At 41.7% G+C, this 24,594-nt stretch overlaps 1 protein-coding gene across 6 annotated transcripts in view; it reads right to left on the bottom strand.

The window, feature by feature from the left end:
* TBRG1 (transforming growth factor beta regulator 1) overlaps positions 1-24,594 on the bottom strand; it is a 675,454-nt gene that overhangs the window by 180,771 nt on the left and 470,089 nt on the right. For all 6 annotated transcript variants that reach the window (XM_044080849.1, XM_044080848.1, XM_044080847.1 and 3 more), the window contains 2 exons: positions 21,863-22,009; positions 1,348-1,445 (listed from right to left, as the gene is read on the bottom strand). In XM_044080849.1, coding sequence (XP_043936784.1) covers positions 1,348-1,445; positions 21,863-22,009 — 245 coding nt within the window. The remainder of the gene's footprint in view (positions 1-1,347; positions 1,446-21,862; positions 22,010-24,594) is intronic.

Genomic DNA, 24,594 nt, shown 5'->3' with positions numbered 1-24,594 from the left:
CAACTTATCTAAGCACACAAACTTATTTTCAGCCCCTCTCTCTGCCCCTCCCTTGCCTCCACCTTCAAAATCCATCTTCCTGACCGATTCTCAGATCTAACTCCCAGAATCTAATAGAACTCCATAAACCTTCCTGTCCTCCAGGCAAGCACCTCCTATCCTTCTCACTAGCATGCCACTGGAATTCTCTTCCACCTCTCATTTGTACCACTAACAGACTCTCTGCCTTCAAAACCCTACTTCACTCATACCTAACTTCACAATGGGAATGCTCTTGCTCCCATCCTACATAATTTCTTTACCTTAACTACTCTCCACAACCTAATATATCTGTAAATAGCCCCCTACAGTCTTACTCCTAATAATAACTGTAGCAACTACCATATTTTACAGGAACTGTAACTCTTTTGTAATGAAATTCAATGCATTACTCTAACTAGCACCTCATGGGAACTTCTTACTTATTTTTTTTCTAAATTCTCTCTTATTTATGTAATTTATCTTGTATACTTGAGACTTCTTGCATTTATATTTATCTTCCCATTTCATGTAATGCATTGAATTTGTGGAACCTAGTCGGACTTTCCCGGTCAACAAATGATAAATAAAAAAATAAAAAAAATAAATGTATTATGTTATTGTGCATTCTTATGACTCTTGCATTTATAGTGTATCTTGTTCTTCATGTATTTTTCTGGAGCTTTTCTCCCCAGGACTCCATTGAAAATGTGCTCTTCGTGGCCCAATTGGACTATCCTGGCAAACAAACTGCAAATACATAAAATAAATAAATAAGGCATTGTTTTACATTGCAATCCTTTCCTAAGCAGTAAATATAATGACACTGTATGTCTTGGCTTATGAACTGATATCCACCTGAAACGTTTGATGGATTAGCTGCTCTAAGTGTCAGATATGGGAATTATTTCATAATGAGTCTCAACTTTGAGGTCTAGTGCAACAAAAATTAAACGGAAGAGCTCAGGGACTAGGTATGTTCTCTGAGTGAGTAATGTGATGCTACAACATGTGTTGGCAGAACACCTGCATGCTTTGGAATATGGATGCTTCAGTATGTAGCCTACTTCAGACAGGAAGGAAATACATCCCAAACCCCATGCCCAACATGGAGGGTGCTTAATGCTAGATTTGAATTTTAAATCATATTACATGCTAGCTGCCCCTGCATAAACTGTAGATAAAACAGTGTAAATAGTAATAGAGGCAAAACAGCTCATTTAAAGATTCTGTTAGTCATGGTAGCAGAAGTATAGTGGAAGCTTCCAACTCTGTGTTGCTGTAGGACTACCTGTAGGATACTTCTCACATTTCTTTAAGCTGTCTTACCATGCTGCACTGATCAGTTTTAGGAGACTGGTGTGACAAGATGTTGCAGACATTCCTACAATAGCATTCTGGGGGTCATCTTCAGGAACAATCTCAAACTGTTGAGAAAAAAAAAATCAACAAAACTGAGATAAAAGATTAAAAACAAATAGTGGGTTACATTTTTCATGGAGAAAGACTGAGTGTTATATTTTCTGTACAGTACTATACTCACACTCTTATTTCTTAGCTTCACAGAATGAAGTAATAATGTAATTACAGATTTTGCTAGCAAACATATTTTGAGGTACTCTAACAGTTAAAACAAACTTTGCCCTAAAAAGTGCAGAACACAATAAATCGTACAACTGAGAAGAAATACAACTCATTAACCCCACAGTCTGTACTAGCAAATACAGAATGGTTACATTAACTGTTACAAGACAGCAGGTAGTGGTATATGAAGTTATCCATTTAAATAACAACATGTGTAGGACGAGGCCCATCTTTGTCTACTCACAGGACTGGAGGGCAGCAGGACTTGGTCAGCTTGGCATCTAATCTTTCTCAGGCAACAAAACTCCTCTCCTTATCCCACACTCTTGTGTGCAACAGAACCCATCACTGCAAACCTACAATAAGATGCAGCAAGCAAGAAGAAAACCCAGAACAGAAACAAATCTTTCTAAGAGAACTTCCAAAGCAAACCAAAAAAGGTCAGGGGAAGTAAGGTGGGTCAGAGGATAATAAACCTGTTCCTAGACTTCTGTCATTATGGTTAGTACATCATTTTCATATGTGACAGGACCGATATCTTCCTTTACCTATAGAAAAAATCTCACGCTTTCTATAATGGGGTAGATCCTTAAAAAAAACAAACTCTAAAGCCAATATTTCCACATACAAGTTGAACTGGAAATTGCTGGACCTTAAATGTTTTACAACTGTACTGAGGGACATCGGACACCATTATTATCATTATTATTACTATTATTATGATTATTATGACCAAAGGACAGCTGAATAGTAATTACTGCCCCCAACTGCTGTAGATCAGAAACAGAACTTTCTGTGAATGGATCCACATTAGACACACTGCACAAGAATGGAGGACTGTTTGATAACAAGATAAACTAGTACCTTATGAGAGTGACATGGCAACCATTGGGAAGTAATGGAAGCTAATGGCTGATCATGCAAAATGCCCAGACTGCAACGACTAAGATACTAATATCTCAATAACAAGTAAAACATACACAGCTCTAGCAGAAAATCATCAAGTTGACAGGTAAGGAGTCAGTCTGAAGGCTAAGTGCACAAGTGAGAGACAGTTATAGTTATGGAAATAAAACAGCTTAATGTTATACTTACAAGTTTAGATAGTCAGTCAGAGGATCATTATTATACATTCGTAATTCCAATCAAGCATTCTGTAGTGTACCAGAGACTCACATTTTGTAAATAATACAGAAATGGATGGAAAATAGGATTGTAGACAAAGGTCATCAAAAGTCCTCAGAACATCCTAAAGAGATATGAGGATGAGCACATATCTGAATCTGTAAACATGTTCTTTAACATTCCATTTGGCAACTGCACTAATGTCCAAAGTAATACAGGTTGCACCATAATGGCAACAGTAAGCTAGAAGTGTATGCATATAAACTGAACTGCACAGAGGCCTTTAAACAGCCCAAAGATAATTGCCATATCAAGTAATATTTGTCACTTCCAAGATTAACCTGAAGGAAGTGCTGGAGATCAGTTAATTACAGAATGAATAGCAGATAACCCGAACAGAAGCCATAAGCAAAGTTGGTGAAAGTGCAGTGACTGAAATGACCTGGGAAGAAGAATGGTAGTAAGTATTTAAGAACAGGCCAACTAGAGTACAGATAACTAACAAGGTCAAGGGGAAAACGGTCCTTAAAAATGAACACACTGGAAAGAATGGTACAAAAAGAGACAATACCATTGTGAGAAGGAATCTGTGCAGGGAACTGAACTACTGATAAAGAACTGGACAACAGGAACCTACACAAAAACTACGATAACTTTAAAAGATTGACCAAAGACTGAAGCATACTATAGTTTAGAAATTATGAAAGGAAAATAAGGGTAGCATACAGTCTGTTGTGTAAATTTCTAACTGACCAACAGACTGATCAGAGGAAAGGAAATACCACCATAAAAGAACTAATACATTCTGTTAATGGCATAATTCATATTCACCTGGCATTCTATGTGTAGCTGTTATTGACTCTGGAGAGATTAAATACAACAGAATAGAGAAGAACCAACTAAGTATACACTAAGACAAGGTCTTGTGGGTAAGGCCAGACAGACAGTCTGGCAACTGACAAACACTAAACTGTAGGTTAACAGAGCAGCTGAAGCAGTGAGTGTGTACAGCTGAACATGTGTTGCAAGTAACTCCAAATTCATTTCATGAAAAGGACCCCTGACGAGTGGAAAACATTTTGTGTAACCTGAGCATTAATATATAGAAAAAATTATATCTTGTGACTTTGCCTCAAGAGGTTGAAGTCATATTTTCAAAAGGGGTGATCCTTCTGGCCCATTTGGAAAATGAGCATTACAAAGCCTGCAAGAAACATAAGCCAATCTCCATTTATGTGAGGTATAATTTAATACAGTAGTATTCAATCCCAGAACTAACAGAAGGATGTGAGGTGCGATCTTTTGTACTACTCTGCAATCAAATTAAATGGTGTGGCAGCATGGACTCGGTCTAGGAACATGCCCATGGAGCGAATGAAGTATAGGAATGGTCTAGTCTGCATAAAGCTTATGCCTAGAAGAAAAATTATCAGAAGAAAGTAGCCAGTGATACTTGTGTGTGTGTGCTGAACAAACCTCTCAAAACTTTACATCACAAAGTAGTTAATGCAAAAAGGTGGGTCAAAGTGATGGAAACAGCCCTCATTTCTGACAAGTAAGTAATTTTTATGGACAGAAAAAGCACATGCTACATTCGTGTATCCATCTGAAGATTATGAGTAGAAGAAAATTCTTAGGACTGACCACAACTAATTTGTATTAACCAAAGTGGAGGTGATCATAATCTTGAATTAGAAAACCATTCCTTCTTTCTCCCAGACCAAATGGGGCAAAACAAAACATATCTACAGACATTTCCTAAATTCTGAAAGAAGTGGAAGGCTAAAAATAATACCCAAGGAGATTGCGGGATCTGGAAACAACTCCTACCGTCATCTGAGACAGGAAGGAGGAAGAAAGATCCTGGACCAACTTGGATAAATAGCTGGAGATAAACTCCTTTGAAGTAAACACTGCACTGAGGGGTGCAAAAAGGTAGAAAATCCAGAAGTATGGCCACCACTAATGTGCGTTACTAGAGGTGGTAGGGATCGCAAAACTGAATTCTTTGACAACTCCCCAGGCTCTGTCTGCTGAATCACAGGGTATAAATTGCATCTCCAACAATGAACCTAGCATTGTCGCCTCCCAGTTAGACGTTGCCCGTTCGATTCTCAGTTACAGTGTCTTCTGTGTGGCGATGTGCGTGAATGGAAGTTCCTTCGTTGAAGGTTGTGTGTTAGGCCCGGCAAGCCAGCACATAAAACTCTACTGCCAATCATTAGCAGACCGGAGTTCTGCTGTGGCGACCCCTAACCGGGAAAAGACGAAAGACTGAAGGATACAAGGCTGGTGTTGACAACTGTTGGTACAAGCAAAAGAAGAACATACATACTGGTGATGAAGTCACCAGCACTGAAGTTTAGGGCAGAAATCAGGATAGAGATGGAGCTCAATTTAACTTCCAAGATGGAATCGAGCTTGCCACAATGTCAACATTCAGCCTACAATCGGGGTTGACTACAATACGAAGTTTCACCTTGAAACAATGTAAGGACTTCAGCTTCACGATAAGCAATGCACAATGCAAAGCCAGGGCTGACATCCACTTTAAGTGGGCAGGTACACTGAAGTGCAAAGCCATGCAAATATAAAGCAGCAATTTAAATCAAACATGAAAACAGGGCTGTCGGAGGGCTAAACCGAGAAGAACTGGATCAAGTGTAACAAAAAAATAAATAAAAATTATGCTCACAAAATACAACTTCAAAAATACACTTTCCACATCTGAAGCACTAAACAAAATTATAAACTATAGATAAGCAAATGGTGGCTGCCAAAACAACAAAAACATAGTCAACATCGAATGAACAAAAGAACTATTAGAAAGAAATTGATTAACAGTCCCACATTTATAAATCACAAATCAACAGAATACTAAAGAAGCTGACAGCATATGCACAGCATGAATCAAGCAGTAAATAAATGGTGAGTGAAAAGGGAAATTGGAGAAGATGTTAAACTTCAACTACTGACTTTGAAAAGAATATTCCATAATTTGGAAATGGTCAAGAGAACAAAGTGAAAATATCAAAATCCATGTAAAGATACTAAACTTCAACTGAAGCTGTAACATTTAAAAACAGCAGCCCGATGTCATTTACAGATGTGACTGAGCCTCACACATGGCAAAAGAGATTTGGAAAAGGGTCCTTCTGCACACAGAATTATGGATTAAGGAAGGAGTTTTGTAGCTATGATCTGGCAGAGTCCTACTGGCCTTGAGTCCTGTGGGTGAAAAAGGTAGACTGGGCCTACCACCTCAACCATGTATTTTGGTATCACAAGCAGAACTTTTTTTTTTAATTAAGCACTGTTTTCCATATACAGAAATGAGGGTCTTACAGGCAGAATTCATGGTAGCCCTGTTTTAGAAACATTAAAGAATCCTGAACCACTCAAATCTTCAAAAAGATTTGCTGAGATAAACAACATATACTAACATTAAAACATAAAAAGTGGTAGTAAGCACATTTGTATGTCTGTGTAGTACATCTGATCAAACTGTGTAAATGGATCTCCACCAATACATAGCCAAATGATGGAGGACATCACAGTAGCTAATTAATGTCTTTCAGCAATGGCGCTTAAGAAATTGCCTTCTACTTATAGCTTCATAAAGTTTTACACATTACTTGGTTTTTAAAATGCTTTGCCAATGGTTTTCACTTTATCTTATGTACTGTTAACATCCCTGTCCTTTAAGAAGGGGTTATAGTGTCTTAGGTTTGAACAGTAAACCCCACACATTTCTTTTACCTTAAGGAATGTTTATACAATGCATTTTCCAAGTTGTCTGCCTTAACAGAATACATATAGCCATATAACCTCCCTGACTTTTTCTCGATGCTTTCCCAGCATAAAATGCCATACATGTTTTACACATAGCTACACAAACTATGTATGAGAAAGTACAATTTGCATATCATTAAAACAAATATACCTTCTGTAGATCAATGTGTGTGTGCGTATATATACCTTTAAGAAGCGATCCAAGGGCTTGCACTACAGTATAAATACGGAGCACGTGTGAGCCTGACTGCCATTTTGTAGTTAGCTGTTGAGATGTGAACATGTATATATGTAAATAAAAACCTTGTGTACAGGAACGTGAGGGCTTGTAAAACTCAACACTGCTTGTTCGCAAAGTCACAAAAATACTGCATTCCTCTGCAGACACCAGCAAGTAGTACTAAGCAGCAATGGCAAATAAAAAGCAAAACCAGAAAGCAGTCCACAACGTCCAAAACAATAAAAAACCTTCTTTATCGTTTTTTTATCGTTTTTTATCGTTTTGGACGTTGTGGACTGCTTTCTGGTTTTGCTTTTTATTTGCCATTGCTGCTTAGTACTACTTGCTGGTGTCTGCAGAGGAATGCAGTATTTTTGTGACTTTGCGAACAAGCAGTGTTGAGTTTTACAAGCCCTCACGTTCCTGTACACAAGGTTTTTATTTTTATGCTACATGTTTTAACAGGAACGCGGTCTCTCTGTGCTTGCCTTGTATATATGTAAGCTCTGTCTGTTAGGTAGCCTGGGCCTCTTACCTTCCATGTTTCAGGGAGGATAACCACTGTTCTACTTGCAATCTAAACAGCCTATACTCTATCTGAAAAGCTCAGCACTTGCTCCTAAAGCATTTTGTATACAGGTAAAGCACTCTTAAACAAACAAAAGTACTTCATTCACCTAAATTCTGTTGAGTACCCATTTCCCTATAGGTCCTTTCTGACTCAGTTACACAGCAATCTTTTTCACTATTTCTAGCATGTCGAAGGGTCAGTTGCTGGCGTCCCCTCCTGTTCAGCTGGTGAATCTGGGAATCTTGAGGCAATGTTACAATTGCCTCATGTACACAGACAACCCTCTCCTCCTCCCAACAAATACAAATATATGCGAGAGATGCAACTATATAGCCAAACTGGAGGCTGAGCTCTCTCAATTCAGTACTGGCAAGACCAGTCAGGAGGAGAAGGTAACCACGCACACCACAAACCCAGTCTCACATAGAACTATCACAACTGCAAACCAAACACATAAACACACAAAAACATACTCGGAGGCGCTGATTAAAATCTACCAAAACAACAGAGGCCTCCAAAGCAGACACCCAAGCAACCACCACCTCAAGACATAGCACATGCAACACATAGTTCACAAAGTCAGTGTGCTAAACAGTCACAGCCCTTAAGGCCAAACAACATGCCAGACACACTTGTAATAGGTGACTCCATAGTCAGGCACACTGACGTCCCGCTCACCAGACTGAACAAGGAGAGGTTCACAGTAAGCTGCCTGTCGGGAGCTAGAATCCGCCACATAACACAAGCACTCAGGTCACTCCACAGCAAGTACAAATATGACTCAGTCATTGTACATGCCGGTGTGAACGACCTGAGACGTACCTCCCTGGACTACATGAAAAGAGACATAGAGGAGCTCTCTGATTATGTAGCCCAGGCCGGTATGACCCTGACCCTGAGCAGCATCTTGCCCTCACCAAGAATGATGCCACAGTACAAAGACAAAATGATCAGTTTTAACAATTGGCTTAATTACTGGTGTCATTCTAAGGGGATCCAGTGTCTGTCTGCTTGGGATGACATGCTTGACAAGCCACACTGCTTCGCAAGGGATGGCTTGCACCTGTCACCCCTGGGCTTCTGGATATTGGCCAAGGCTCTTGCCACCCTCATAGTGCCTTTTTTAGGCAAGGCTCAAATGACAAACCTACCTCCCTAGAAAACACAAGTGGAAAAAAACTAAGGGTAATGCTGCTCAATGCCAGAAGTCTAAACCTAAAGATGCATGCCCTCGAAGCCCTCCTCAGTATGGAGAACATCGATGTCTGTACAGCGATTGAAACCTGGTTCAGGGCTCCTGAGAGCACCCCAGCACTATCAGGTTTTACCTCATATCATGCTTTCCGGCCCCAAAACTTGGACCAAACCACAAAAGGAGGGGGAGTATCCATTTTCTTTTCATCAAAGATACCCACACCTCCAGGTTAGTGTCAACGCACGAAGCATCGGAGACTATCCAGGTGCAACTAACCATAGGCAAAACTGCCTTACAGTTTGTAGCATGCTACAGACCACCCTCTCAAACTCAGGAACCACACACAGCCTTCCTGAAGACACTGGAGAGTATGAATGTCTCTCCAAATACCATCATTTTGGGAGACTTCAACTACCCAAACATAGACTGGGAACATTTCTCAAGCCCCAACACCCTAGCCCAAAGGTTCCTAGAATTCATAAACTCAAATGCAATGGAACAACTAGTCACCATTCCCACAAGAGGAGACAATATACTAGACCTGATCATCACAAACATGGGGACAAAATGCTCCACACCGGAAGTACATCCCTCTTTGGTAAGATCAGACCATAAATTAATCTCACTGGAAATCCACATCCCACCCCACCCCTGCACAAAAGACCACAGTGAAGAACTTCTCAAAAGAAAACTTCACACTTCTTAAGACTGAAGTGGTATCTTTCAAGGCCCCTGGGCCAGTGGAAACCACAACCCACACTGCTGAATCTTTTGCAAATGCCTTCTATGGGCACCTTCAAGAATGCATGGATCATGCAATCCCAAATAAAACCAAGACCCATTCCCCCAAAGGCAGGCGCCTGGTCTGGTGGACCCCAGCCATAAACAAACTTTACAACAGGAGGAGGAAGCTACTACATGACAGAGCAAAATCCCTAAAAGGGAAGGCATCTCTGATCAGTACTAGCAAAAACTACGATCACTCATAAAATCATCCAAGGCCAACTTTGAGAGAAAAATCACAAAAGACACAAAAGACAATCACAAGGCCTTCTTTAGCTATGTTAGAAACCTGGGTGGAAACTCCCAGATATGCTCAGAGTTAGTCCAAAATGACACAAAATACACTGAACCCACTGACATTGCCAACATTCTGGCAGACAGGTTCAGTGCAAATTTCTCCCCCCCCCCCAAAAGGAGCAATAACTATCCCAGCAGAGTGTAGCCTACCTAACATCTCAGATGCCCAGGTGAGAGCCGCCTCTCTAAAGCTAAAAACACAGCATCAATGGGACCGGATGGTGTCCCGGGCTGTGTGCTACATGAACTCCAAGAGGAACTAAACCCACACATAAGGCTGCTGTTTAATCTTAGCCTTACTACAGGATACGTACCCAAAGAGTGGCGTACGGCAACAGTGGTCCCACTTCACAAAGGCGGTGCTTCTACGGACCCTGGAAATTACTGCCCCATAAGCTTGACGAGCCTGGTCTGCAAAGCTATGGAGAGGATCATTATGGGACTCATAAACAAAGACATTGGGGACCTACAGACATTGGATCCTACCCAATTTGGCTTTGTCAAGGGCAGATCCTGCCTTTTGAACTTGGTTGACTTTTTTGAAACAGTCACTAAGGCCATTGATGAGGGCAAGGCAGTTCACACAGCCACTTTTTTGAAACAGTCACTAAGGCCATTGATGAGGGCAAGGCAGTTCACACAGCCTACCTTGACCTTGCAAAAGCCTTTGACACAATACCCCACTCGGGCATCATAGACAAACTCACCAGCTTAAATGTAAACCCATATGTCACAAGATGGGTTGCAAACTGGCTCAAGGACAGAACCCACAGGGTCAGAGTTGCTGGAGCTATGTCAGACTCTAAGCCAGTCACAAGCGGTGTCCCACAGGGCTCAGTCCTGGGACCCCTCTTGTTCGGCATTTATTTTTCCGAGGTACAGGCAAACATAGGAGGATTGTGGCTGACAAAGTTCGCAGATGACTGCAAACTGGGCCATAATTGATACTCCAGCGGACACAAACATCCTTCAGAGAGGCCTCATAGAAACGGATAATTGGTGCCAGAGCCATGGCCTTAAGCTGAACGCCAAGAAATGTATAGTCATACCCTTTGGGAAAAACAAGGTACCGACAAATTACCACATAGGCGGTAATCCATTAAGTACGGAAGAGGTAATCAGGGACCTAGGGACCCAGGTTGACAGTAACCTCTCATTTGACACTCACATTGCCAAAGTGGTTAGGAAGACCTTCTATACTGCCCACCTTATCATGAAGGGTTTCACATCTAGATCAAGAGAGGTCATTGTGCCCCTATACTCTTCTCTTATCAGGCCAATGATTGAGTACAATGCCCCATTTGGGATGTATCTCACCCGACACCTGCAGCAGTTGGAAAGACCCCAAAAGTTCCTCACCAAGAGGATAAAGGGTCTTAAACATATGTCATATGCTGCCCGACTGAAAAAACTCCAGCTCTATTCAGTCGCATACCGCCTACTCAGAGGTGATCTGTGCCTGACGTACAATTCCATGTCCAATCCTGAATTAATGGACATGCTCCAACTCAGAAAATCCGAATCCATCAGAGCCACGAGAACAAGTGACTTAAACCTCAACACAGAAATAAATAGAACGTGCTGGAGGGACAGATTCATAACCCAGAGGCTCCCTACACTCTGGAACAGAATCCCAGTCCATGTTAGGCAGAGCTCCTCACTGACTCTATTCAAGAGAAATCTCGACGAGTGGATGGGAGATCGTAGGTTTACCCCAGGGGTCATCTCTGTGTCACTACTAGACAGAGGCATAGTAAACTAAACCCTAAAAGGGCATAGTATTCTCATCCTAAGGGGTGGTGTAAGCCACATACACTCTGGCTAGGTTTATAAATGCCCTAGGGCAGATAGCCTAGTACGAACCTATGAACCTATAAAGATGCTGTTATCCGTCCTGATGTGTTTCGACATATTAATGCATCTGAACAAAACCCCAAGCCTTCTCATTTGTATTAGAGATGAACAAGCAACACTTTCCATGTGTCAAGGTGGATAATCACATTTGTGTTATAAAAGTAGGTAGCCTGGGCCTCTTACCTTCCATGTTTCAGGGAGGATAACCACATTCATATCATAAAACTAGGTAGCCTGGGGCTGTTTATATGTGCAATTGCTTAGTTAAGCTTTACATAACCAGATTTGACACTGAAATTCACAGGCATCCATCTGAACCCTTTTCAGAGAAATAACAGGGCTATATTTGCTGTTAAGTCTCAGCCTATCAGAGTCTCTAGACTAACTACTGATGGCAATATATACTGAAGCTAAAGTGGTGCAATATATACAGATATTTCCTGGAAAAGGCCAAGATGATAATGTTATTCATAAAAATACAGACAGCTAAAGAAGAACGAACAGCATATATAGGCCTTTACACTCCAACGTCTATCTGAACATCCAAAAAATGTTCAGACAGTAATAAACCATCTTCACTGCATTTAAATTTAATTTTATTAAACACATGCATACAAATAACATTATTAATAATTGTTGGCTACAGACAGGCCATCTACAACTAACTGACAGAGGATTCCACATGTTTTGTGTATCAGACAGAATATTAAGTTGATACCACGTTAAAAAATGCCAATAGTTAAAACAGAGGAGGTTAGGGTTCCAGAAGAAGACAACTGCTGTATACAGCATTGTCTCTTTAAGACAGGCATGGTATGTCACAGTGTTGTACAACTTAAAGGAAATAAGGTAAAACAGTAACTAATAAGTATTGTAAACAGTATAAATTATATTGTCTGTTCAAGAGAGAAAAAAATAAGTTTTGCACTCACCATAACGTTCCATCTGAACTGTTGCTCTTCATTTGTCTTTAACCTGTGGGTATAGGCACCGACATCAGTGCCGAGCCGGCCATATCCAAGCTACGGTGCCAAAACTGAACTCCTCCCCTACCCATAATGCCCCCCTCTCCCTCACTACCTCAGATCGAGTTTTCCTGAAAGCTAAGTACCTGCTCAAAAAAGACAGAGACATCACTACTGCCACACACCCCACCCCTAAAAGAGATCAGAGAGAGAAAGGATGTGAGGCTACCTCTGCCCGATCAACTGACTAAGGAAGGGGTAAGGAGGGGGGGAAGGCTGAAGACAAATGAAGAGCAACAATTTAGATGGAACATTATGTTGAGTACATAACTTCTTTATCTGATGTTGTTGTCTTCATTTGGTCTTCAACCTGTGGGACAGAGTCCCCAGCTACATGAACCCTGGAGGCTCTACGGAAGGATATTCTGGAGCAAGGCAGAACCAAAGGATGCTCTGTTTTGGGATAACACATCCAATTTGTAGTGGGATATGAAGGTATGAGATCTAGCCCATGTAGCTGCAGCACATATCTCATTCACCGATACTCTGGATGCAATGGCCGATGAAGTAGAGACCGCCCTGATAGAATGTGCTTTCACTGAGGCAGGAAGAGAAATACCATACTTGTCATAAATAAATAAATGTGGTACATTTAGCAATCCAATTGGCAATAGTTACATAGGAAACAGGAAATCCCAACCTGGCTTTAGAGTATAAGCCAAACAATTGATTGTACTTCCTGAAAAATTTGGTTCTATCTATGTAGAAACAGAGCTGCCTATGTACATCAAGCATATGCAACTGATATTTCCCTTTGTTCTGGAACTCTGGAAAGAAAGCGGGAAGATCTGACCTGATTAATGTTTGTTTCAAAAAGTGACCTTGGGCATGAAGGATGGGTTTGGTCTAAGAGAGACATGGTCCTTATGACATATGAGGTACAGAGACTGAATACACAGGACTTGTAACTCCAAAACTCACTCAGATGAGGTCAAGTCCACCATAAAAGCGGTCTTCCGAGACAGATACTGTAGATCCACCTTAGCCAGTGGTTCAAAGGGTGATAACACCAGTGATTGTAGCACAAAATTTAGGTCCCAAGGAGGAGTATGATCCTTAACTGGTGGCCGTAAGAGGAATGTACCTTTCAAAAAGGCTTTGCACAATCTAGAAGCAGCTAATGACAAGTCCTTGAGGCCCACATGGTAATGGGAAATGACAGCAAGCTGGACTTTAACTGTAGAAAAACTGGCTCCTTGGTTGAAGATACAGGCCAGGAACTTGGAAGACCGAAGGTATCGAGGCAGTAAAGGGATTTGCAGAATGCTGTGATGCCCAAATGGAAAACCTCTTCCATTTGCTGGCATAAATCTTTTTGGTAGATGACTTGTGAGCAGACAGCAAAATGTGCTTCATGGGAGAAGAAAGCCTGGGAACTCTCTAGCCATCATTGGAACTGCAGAAGCCAAGCCGCGAGCTTCAGAAGATCCAGATGATGACTGCCTTCCCGATTGGATATCAGATCTATACAAGGATACAGAATCCAAGGAGGGTCGACTTTTTCCCTTTCTGAAGAAATTTCAACATGACAGGAAGAGGAAGGTAAGCATACAGCAGACCAGGGGGCCAAGCATGAACAAAAGTGTCTCTGGATTTGACTACATCCCTTGAAGAGTCCGTCCCAGCCAATGCCCCCCACCTGAGCCAGGAGGCATCCATGGTGACTGTGGCTACAGGACCAGGAGCCAGGATGGGGCAACCCTCTGTCAAGTTCTGGGAATCTAACCACCACTGGAGGGACGATTTTCAGGTTTTGGACAGACGAATGGGATGAGACAGCGATTTGTCCAAGAGACCACTGAACAGCTAGGGTCCACTGCATGTGCAGTCTTGCCAGGGGTAGAATAAAGTACAGTTGTGTACATCTACCATAAATGTAGATGTTAGAGTGTATTTACTGTTGCAGTCATCACCTGTGAGTTATGCCTGCTGTGGTAGCCCTCAGCCGGCCCGAACACCAGAGTCAATGTTTTTCTGTGTCGGCTGCTGTAGCTTGCTGCCTGACATCAGGTCGTCAGTGCTACAAACGAAGGCAGCCGACGCCATTACAACAGTTTTTCTTGCCCTAACCAATCAGACGCCGAAATAAATATGGTAAGGTGGTCCTGTTCACTAAAAGCCACCATTAGAAACTTATGTCTCCCTAAATAAAGAAGATATAACAGGGAAGGAGGGTGGGAAACCAGGACTGCAACAGCGAATACACTCAAACATCTACATTTATGGTAAGTGCACACAACTGTACTATGTTCTTCATGTTCCACTGCTGCAGTCATCACCTGTGAGGTGATAGCTAGGAGAAAAGCAGTCTTCCTGGGGAGGTATCTTATTTCTGCTGAAGCAGCAGGTTCGAAGGGTGGTAAAGTTAGTTTTTCCAAAACATAATTCAGGTCCCAGGCTAGAGTGAGTCTCCTTCTGGGACGTATGATATTAGAAGCCCCTCTGAGGAATTGTTTAATCAAAGGATGGGAGAAGAGGGGCTGTTCTGTATCAAAATGAGTTGAACTGGCTGAGGCGTGGATTTTAATAGAGGAGAAGCCACTATTAAATAGCTCTGCCAGGTAGTCCAGGATAAGAGGGATGGAAGGTTATGAGGTACTGCCGCCTCTGGACTGGCTCCAGGAGCAGAATCTTTTCCATTTTCCTGAGTAAGATTTTCTGGTGCTGGGCCTTCTGGCCTCTGTGTTAATGTCTATGACATGTTTGTTTAACAGGGGCCCCTTGTTTGCCTTTAGAGTATTAGCCATGCTGATAGTTTGAGAGTCTGCAAGTCTGGGTGCAGTATCCCCCCCCCCACCTGAGTTAAGAGGTCTGAGATCAGGGGAAGCTGCCTGGGAGTCTGTAAGGTCAGGCTGCGCAGTAAGGGGTACCAATGTTGTCTGGGCCAATCTGGAGCAATGAGGATGGCCTTTGGTCTCCCCTCCCTTATTTTGATCAATACCTTGGGAATAAGAAGCAGAGGAGGGAATACGTACACAAAGAGGGTGTTCCAGGGGAGGGTCAAGGCATTCACCTTCCAACGCTAGGTGGTGATACTCCCTGGTACAGAATTTTTTCAGCTGATGGTTGAGATGCGAAGCAAAGAGATCCACCGAGTGACTTGCAAAAAGATTTTTCTGTGGAGCTGCCATTCGTGGGGTCCAGTAAGTTTCTGCTTAAGTGGTCTGCCAGGGTGTTGATGATCCCTGGTAGGTACTGGGCTATCAGGTGTAGTCCCATGGAAGAGGCTGTCAGCCAGAGGTTCATAGCTAGCCTGCACAGAGGGTAAGACTGGGTCTCTCCCTGTTTGTTGATGTACCACATTACTGTGGTGTTGTCCGTTTTGATAAGGAGAACCATCTGGCTTGAGATGGGGTTTGAAGGATGTCACATCCTTTTGTACTGCCATCAATTCCTTCTGGTTGATGAGTAAGGGAAGGTGCTTGGCATCACAAAGACCTTGGGTGCACCTGCCTTATAGGTGAGCACCCCAAGCTACATCTGAGGCATTTGTGGTAATGGTCTGCCCGGTTGGGTGGGGCGTGAAGGAAAGACCCTTGTTCTGGGCACAGGCCCCTGCCCACCAGAGAAACTCAGCCCTTATACAGGGTATCAGAGGTAGAGAGGTATTTAAAGGTTGAGAGTGGTGACACCAAGGGTTCTTTAGGTACCCATGAAGTTTTCTCATTTGAAGCCTAGCCAGAGGAATTAAAAGGATGCCAGATGCCATGTACCCCCAAGGGCTTGCAGGAACTTCCTCGCAGAGAGGTGACTTCTGGAAGCCAGCTGGGTAAAATAGAGAGGCAGGAAGATCTGCCTCTAGGGGGAAGAGTCTGCCAGTGTGTCCTAATGGAGAGCCCTGGACTTCCGGAACCACAGCTTCTGACTTCCTCTCTGACACCTGGAATAGGATCACTGAGGAGCAGAGAAGCGGATCCCGATGGCAGACAGGGTCTTGCTGTCCTTCTTGCACTGAGTCAGAGTTTCCTTCACGGACGGGTCGAAAAAGTCGACCCGTCAAAGGGGGCATTCATGAAGGATGACTTAAAGGGCTCCGAGAAGTTACAGAGCCTCATTCAGGCATGACACCTAGTAGTGATGCGTGAACCGGCTGCTCTAGATGCACCTTCCATAGCATAAAAAAGGAGCCTCATAGAGGTGTTAGAAATGGCCTTAAGAGTAGCTAGTCGGGAACCTTCTTCTCTTTGGCAGAAGACATGGACTCTGGGGGTAGATGCAGATACCTTTTTAATGACTGATCTCTTCAGGCTGTTAACATGTATCATATAATTCAGTGCTCTCAAAGACAAGGTAGCAAAGTATAAACGCACTTCCCTAACCTGTCTATCCCTCTCGACTCCCTGGCGGGTGGATGGACAGAGGTGCTCTCCTGAGTAAGCTGCTTTTTGGCCGCAGCTGCAACCACCAAGGCGTCAACAAGGACATTCTTTGGCCAAAACTTTCTTTCATGAGGGGCGCTTAACACTTTGTCAGGGCGATAAGGTCGACCAAGGGGTCCGCAGGGGGAGGTCAACCAGGAGGAAGATGGGCCTGCTCCGAATGCCACCATGAACACCGACTCATCCAGATTGGGCTTTTGGGAGGAACAATCAACTTTCTGTCACAGAATTTCCATGATAGGAGACATCATCAGGTGGAGATCTTGGAGAGCCCTCCCCTTCCTCCTAGTCAGTGTCTTCGGTTACAGACCCTGGAGTTGAGTCAGGGTGTCTCCAATCCTGGAGGGTTGGGGCAGACTGGCCTTGAAGTGAAAGACAGGAGACACTGAGCTCAGACTGAGGCTGAGGTAAGAAAGGATCCGGATGGGGTGGCATCAAGGATCTCGACATAGAAGTCAACAGAACCTTCTCCACCATATCGAATGCTGACGGACAGCGGGAGGGCAGTGCCAAAAGCACTGGCGCCAAGGTGCTTGACACCGCTGGAACCGAGACCCCAGACCCGATTTGCACCGATGGGGGAGTTGGTGCCGAGCTGCTCAGCGCTGAGGCTCCAAGGGTAAGGGATGGCATCAAAAACTTGGATGCTGAATCCAAGCCCTCGGACCCGACACCGAGAGGACTGCGGCTCTGACAGCCCTCCAGCACCGAAGTGACAGGTGCCAAGGAGCTCAAAGCCATGGTCAGCATCAAAGAAACCAAGAACATTGATGCAGGCACCTCAATGCAGGAAGATCCGATATCCAAAGCCCCTAAAGCTAGGAGGCTTGGGAAAGGAGGATGCCTGGTAAAAACATGGGGGACCCACCGCTCCTGAAGGGGGAGGGGACGGGAAGAACCCCCAGCTGGATCAAGGTCCGCAGAAACTCTCTCATCAGATGGTCCACTTCTCTCTCTGACAAACTCCTGGACGATCTGTCAGATGAACCCACCAACTCAGGCCTGGAAGAGTGCCCGGGCAAGGCCAAAAGGATCTCAGGAGGTTCAGGAGAAAATCTCAGTGGAGGAGAAGACAGCCTGGGCCTGACTTCTGTTGAAGGTTCCCCAGAAGACAGGGAAGAATCCGGCAGTTTATGCTTTTCTGGAGGTCCATCCTTGCTTCAGGACTTTTCTCTCTCATCCTTCTTGTGCTCTTCCCTCCTTTTCCCATTGGGCAACTTAGAGGGAGGTTGAGTCCCAGTGCCCACAGAAGTAGAACTAGGTAACAGGCCCTTTAAAATAAGTTTATTCCTCCTGTCCATGAGAGTATGGGCACTGAAACCAGCACAAATGGAGTACTCAGAGTCCGGGTGGCTGGGGACTAAACATACAACCCACTGGGTATGGACATCTGAAGGGGGAAATTTGTGTACACACCCAGTACACTTTTTGAAACCCGCAGCCTTGTACTTATCAGACTTATCAGCCATTGCAAAAACAGAGTAAATAGGTTAGAAGGGATACCGAACGCTCAAAGCTTTTTTTTATTGTAAAGAACATGAGGGTAGGGTAAAGAAAGAAAATCTACAGTAAAAGAAAACCATACCTGTAAAAAGGCTATACTTGACAGAAAGCACGCCCAAAAATGAGGAGCTCAGTCGACTCGCTGTTGCTCGAATGGCAGCAAACAAGATCTGAGGTAGTGAGGGAGAGAGGAGCATTGTGGGTAGGGGAGGAGTTCAGTTTCAGCACCGTAGCTTGGATATGGTTGGCTACGCACCGATGTCGGTGCCTATACCCACAGGTTGAAGACCAAATGAAGACAACAATTTCAGATCTACATTTTTGTAATAGCTAGAGAGGTTTCTCAAAGTAAGTATTATTAATGAGAAATTAATTCATTAAAATGTTATCTAAAAGGAGGATTATGACCCTGTTAATCAGAGAAGTCAATAGTACTTACAGACACTGTACTGAGGCAAAGAAGACATCACAGTATAATATAAAGAAGCCTGGACATCTTCCATTAGAAATCCCAAAAGAAGCAATCTGGTTGAAATGACCTAAACTCTTGACCGAGTTAAACTTTTTTTTCTTTTGTGACAAAAAGAAAAGGTCATTTATGTATTTTGTTTTGCTTCATCTGCACATACAAGAAGACTCTGTTCTACTGTTTCTTCATTCCGATTAATAAAACATTTTATGGGCTGATGGTCTTTGCCTCAAAACAAATATAGCCAGCACCAAGTGTTGTTGCAGAATCCTTTTATTTATTCAAAGTAGCATGATACCGGTTTCGGCACACTAGCCTTCCTCAGTGAATAGTAATGCTAACAAAACCATGTGTTTATACACAAATACATCCATACGTCCTATTGTGTCATTTCCTGCAGTTCAATTAATAAATTCATGAACATATAACACACTATAAAATAAACCTGCATTATAAGTGGTCATTTATACCTGGTGAAAACAAACCTCCTGGTGGTCTCTGCTGCATTACTTAATACCACTACCATTTACATGTATTTGTAGACATCTGTCTCTATATATCTGTTAGTCTATGTCTTTGATGTAAACACAGAATATGTATACACAGGTGAGTGACATAAATCTGATATAACATGCACTTAATCTAAACCCAGCATTACTAAAAGGAAAAAGTATGCTTTTTCCCCTGGGGACAAGCCACCTCTTGCACCCCCATGCCTGTGTTTATATATGGGATGGGACACACACAGACACACACACGTTTGTGTGTGTAAACAGAAATACAGCATGAATATGGGTAGCCAGAAAACATATATTACTTTTACAAACATGTCAACTGTACTTTCCAGTACATAGTTTACCAAGCCATATTTTAAACATGTACGACATTTTTACCTTATAGAAACAAAAACGAAATTCAAAGATGTTTATGCAGTTTGGAGTAGAAACATGAGTATGCATTGTATAAAGATTTACCTACATTCCTCTATGTTAACAACAGATGAGTTACTTTTCCAAAAATTCATTTTCAAAATGTGTAATCAAACAGCTATTAAAAACACAATTTCTTTTTTTTTTTTTTTTTTTTATTTTTTTTTTGCAGATGCCACCCACACCACCCTAAATTAAATAGAAAGACACACACACACCAACTCTGCAGGCTTAAACAATGCAGCACGCATTGTAGTTAAGCTAATCATTCATTTTTTTGGCAAAAGACTAATAGTTCACAGTGAAGTATAGGTAATCCATGTATAAACATTATTTAATTTGCTAAGAACAAAAGGGGTTTTATGTTATGCACCTTAAAGTTTATAAAGCCTTCTGAAAGAGGGGGGCATTAATAATAATAATAATACTCTCCAAAAATAAGTCTATATTAATATACTAATAGCAAAATTTATTTTACCCACACCATAATGAAAATACAAACTTAAACCCACTATAGTGGAGCAGAGCTTTAAGGCACTATTAAGGTACTGTGATGTCATCCATCTGTAAATGATAACCGGTGGTAAACTAGGTGGGGTGGTTTGATAGGATGAAGTATCTACTTGTATGAAAGCACTTATCAAATCTTTACGTGCTAACAGTTGCATAGATTTATCTTAAAACTGTTTTCAGAGTTTTAGGTGTCTCAAAATTATTCCTTTCTCTACATTTCTACCACTGTGCATAATTTAGCTGTAGTCATACTTTCAATTTTGTAACATATTTTAAGCACAAAAGTGTACAGAGATTGCCAATAACATGCTGTGTAAAGTAAATGACAGAAGACACTCCTGGATACATAACACTATGCATACTGAAATCTGTTATCAAGAAGGTAAGCAGGCATACTGATAGCCACACAAGGCAAACTGAAACTTGTACATGGAAGTGACAAATGGTACTGACATATGAAGACATTACAGCAAACAAGGGACACATGGTACTATGCCATATTTTGGAAAGCATAAATCTAACAAGAGAACTATTCCATACCTATTAACATAAGGGTAAATGCACTACCAGCCAGACCACAATTATTCTTCAGAATGATTTAAAGCTATATGAGTTAGTATAATTTTTGAAACCAAGGAAAACAGAATAGCAAAAGTATTCCAATGAGCAGTCTATGTTCAACTGCATGTGTGTGTTTTGGGGAGGTAATGAGGTTATTGCAAACTTGTTAAATTTAATATAGCAACTGTCTTATCAGACTAGGAAGATCCTCATGTACCAAAAGATCTGGACATACAAACTAAATATTTTTTAAGAAAATGCGCACAAAAAAATGCAAAATTTAGGGTTCTCAAGCTGCACTACAATGATACTATTATAACAGAGTTTAAACTTGTTGTGGATGCAATTATTCATGTAGAGATGCTCAAGCTCCATAAAGCAAAATGAAAAATTATGAAAACATATGTTAACGGGGGAGGGTGGTCATTAAGGCACAACACCTGTATTGCATGGCTAACCTTACAAGGACCCTAGTGGTCATTAGCCTAGTGTACACCTATGAACCTAAGATCAATAAAAAAAGGGTGGTCCTCAAAAATATGTAGCATCACTTGAAGCAGTTGAATTATTCTGAATTTTTACATAATGTGTGGAATAACAGCATGGCACAAACATGTTAGGTACTTACATCCTAAAATGGAGAGGGTATCAGTTCTCAGTATACCCTAATGGTCAGGTAATTTTTAGCTACAACAAGTCAGTTTTGCTGTAACCTTAGGCTTGCAATCTTTTAGTACTTTGGCAAAAGGAAATGTTTTAGTTTACTACTGCGGAGCTCTCCTATATATTAAGCAAGTCAGATATAAAATGCAAGACTGACATGAGGCAGGAGCAGCACAGCAACACTTCACATCACTGGTCAGATGTCAGTACGTCTAAATGGTGCACGCCTTGCTGTAATTTATATGTGGGAACCTGTAAGTTACAACCACATCATGCCAGAATAAGACAATGTGCACAGACTGGAATCTCCTAGAATTAAACAAAGACATTACAAATTCTTAACCACTAAAAGAAAATTAAGACAGCATATATCGAACTTACTTGTGGGCCAGTTCCTCCATCTTTAATCTGACAGGTGTAAAGACATTTCTGGTCTGGATTCTTCAAGCTGGCATAGACCCTTGTACTGCAGAATCCAACTGGATAAATTGCGCTTTCATCATGAAATCTTGGACGGTCTGTGATTATCTGCATGAATGTGAAAAAGCATAATTACACTTGCAAACTGATAGCAAGACTTATACAGATTAAGCAACTGACAATGCCTGTACATGCAAAGACAATCATATACAAATTCAAATTAAAAAAAAAAAAGCTATCTAATTACAATGCTAATTACATTTATACAGAGAAAACTACTACAAAGTACGTTTCTAATTATTAAGGTCCTTACAGCAGAACATTAGGAAGACTGCCATTAGCCGTGCTAGTAAACAAAACAATAATCACAGGCTCTAGATAAGTACAATTTGAATGATTGAAGGAATGACAACATTAGTGGAAACCTGATAAGAGCATTTTTAGGTTTAAAATGTATGATCACAAAATTATGTAATGAATGTAGGGGTCATGAACACTGGCTACTAGATGTAAAACTCAGAGCTGAAATGAGAAAGAATTATTTCACTGAAAGAGCAGAAGATCTACAGATCAAGTCAGCAGGTGTGGTAAATCTTTACTGAGCACTGGCCAATGATAAGAGAACAAGAAATGGGAAAGATACGTGAAGGATATCTTTAATAGAAACAAGGGAGCTGTGTGAAAGGCTAGCTGCAAAGTCTTTACATTTATACTAAAAGTAAAAAAAAAAAAAAAATCAGCTAAAAAAACAGCTTGAAGTAGGACACTAATATCTCATCTATGATGCTGGTAACCAATGTCTGCATAGGCTGCAAGCAGTGAGGGGGAGGAAAAGGCACCATTCCATCCACTCGTCTCTCAGAGGGAGGGGTATGTGTGTTTACCCTAGTTACAACCCATGCTCTAGGGTGGGAGTTCTAACCCACATACAGTAAAACTGTGGGGAAGCAGAAAGATCATCTACAGTAGAGGCTTTGCAAACAGAAGCACGTATGGAGGAACTGCACTGAAATCAATGCCCTTCTTATATGGGGTGAAGAAACTGTAGGCTGGGAGAAAAGCTTCTATCTAACAAAAGGATAGTGCCATACCCATACACCCCCATCTCATCGCTGCAATGGTTACAGAAAAAGAACAGGGTATGACAGATGGCAGAAGGAGCAGCAAAACACAAGTGAAAAAAAAGACAAAAAAAAAAGAACTGATCGTCACTGATACAATCTCATACATCTGGACTTACAGCAAAGGGAATAAAAATGAGTTCCTCCTGAATATTTACTGTTGTGAAAAATGAACTGCAGCAATACCTGAAGGGAAGGTCTTGAAACTTCTGCAAGCTTGGAAGGACTGCTGCCCTCATTTCCAGAACACTAATGTCCAGTGAGGCCTTTGTCGGTTTCTATGTCTGCTGTATTATCTGCTCTTTCCAGTGCTCCCACAGACTAAAGCAGATGCCATCTAAAGTGATTGTAGAAGATGAAGTAGAGGCTTGGAAGGGTCTGCCCAGGGACAAGTTGAACTCATGAACCATCACTTGAAGTGCTTATTCCATTTTTCTGGAGATCTTGATATGAAAACATGCTTTGTGTACCCTATAAATGGACCCTGCCATGATTCCCAGTGATTTGAGACACATAGCTGCTGTCACTAATTGGTTCTGTAGAATCGAAGAGACTACTGACTGGGTTGTGTGACTTCTGTCTTGTGTGACAAAAGATTGGCAAAACAATGCGTCTATCCTGCACCCGATGAATGATATGGCCTGCAGGGAAATCAGCTAGGACTTCACTGTAACAAAAACACATGAAGAAAACCAAAACTCATTTTATCAAACACAAACTAAGCATTTTCATCCTCTATGTAAAATGGACTTCACCAGACACTGAAAGTGTTTAGCTTGTGTTTGATTAAACGTGTTTTGGTTTTCTTTATCTGTGTGTTTTTTTCTTGTGATTTGTTTCAACTATACACATAGAAGGATGTCAAACTGTTGGTCTAGGATTTCACTGTATTCAACGTTATCTCTAAAACATAGAACAGAGACAGTAAATAATTTGTGGAGATTATCAGACTGTCCACCATGGTCCTCTGTAGCTTGAGGCGCACAGCAACCACCACATGCATTTGTTGAAGGCTGAGGTCAGAACAAATAGAAGAGTTCAAAACTGAAAATAGTTTACAACTATGCTGAAGCAAAGGACCCTAGGTGATTCTTGCTAGCTTGATGTAAAGGCAGGCATCCCAGAGGTGAAAAAAACACAATAAAGACATGGACAGATTTGCTGCGCTATGAATGCAAAAGGGCTCTTTTGGAACAAATTTAATTATTCTCTCAGCATTTCCCATCTTTTTCTCAACCACCCTATTCATACTTCAGGCACCCCACTTCATAGATTAACTGATAAACCTCAACTTTATGTTAAAAATATGGGTCTATATTACATATCTGAACTCTTAAATGCTCGAATCGCTAAAGATCGACCTTTAGGGAGCGAACATTCAAATATTCGATTATGTAATAAAATTAAAAAAAAAAAAAAAAGAAAAAGGAAAGGGTTTGAGCAGGGGGTCAAGCCACCCTGCACCCCCCACACCCCCCACTACTTAAATATACCAACTCTGAGATTGCACTTCAGTGCGCTGCACATTAAAGATGTGGTCATTAAAAACTGGAATTTTATTACAGATGACAA

The sequence above is a fragment of the Protopterus annectens genome, chromosome 8.part0 (assembly GCF_019279795.1).
Source record: "Protopterus annectens isolate FY-2018-M chromosome 8.part0, PAN1.0, whole genome shotgun sequence".
Lineage (NCBI taxonomy): Eukaryota > Metazoa > Chordata > Ceratodontiformes > Protopteridae > Protopterus > Protopterus annectens.
Note: the sequence above shows the minus strand (reverse complement) of the source record. Positions and strands in the feature narration are given on the sequence as shown.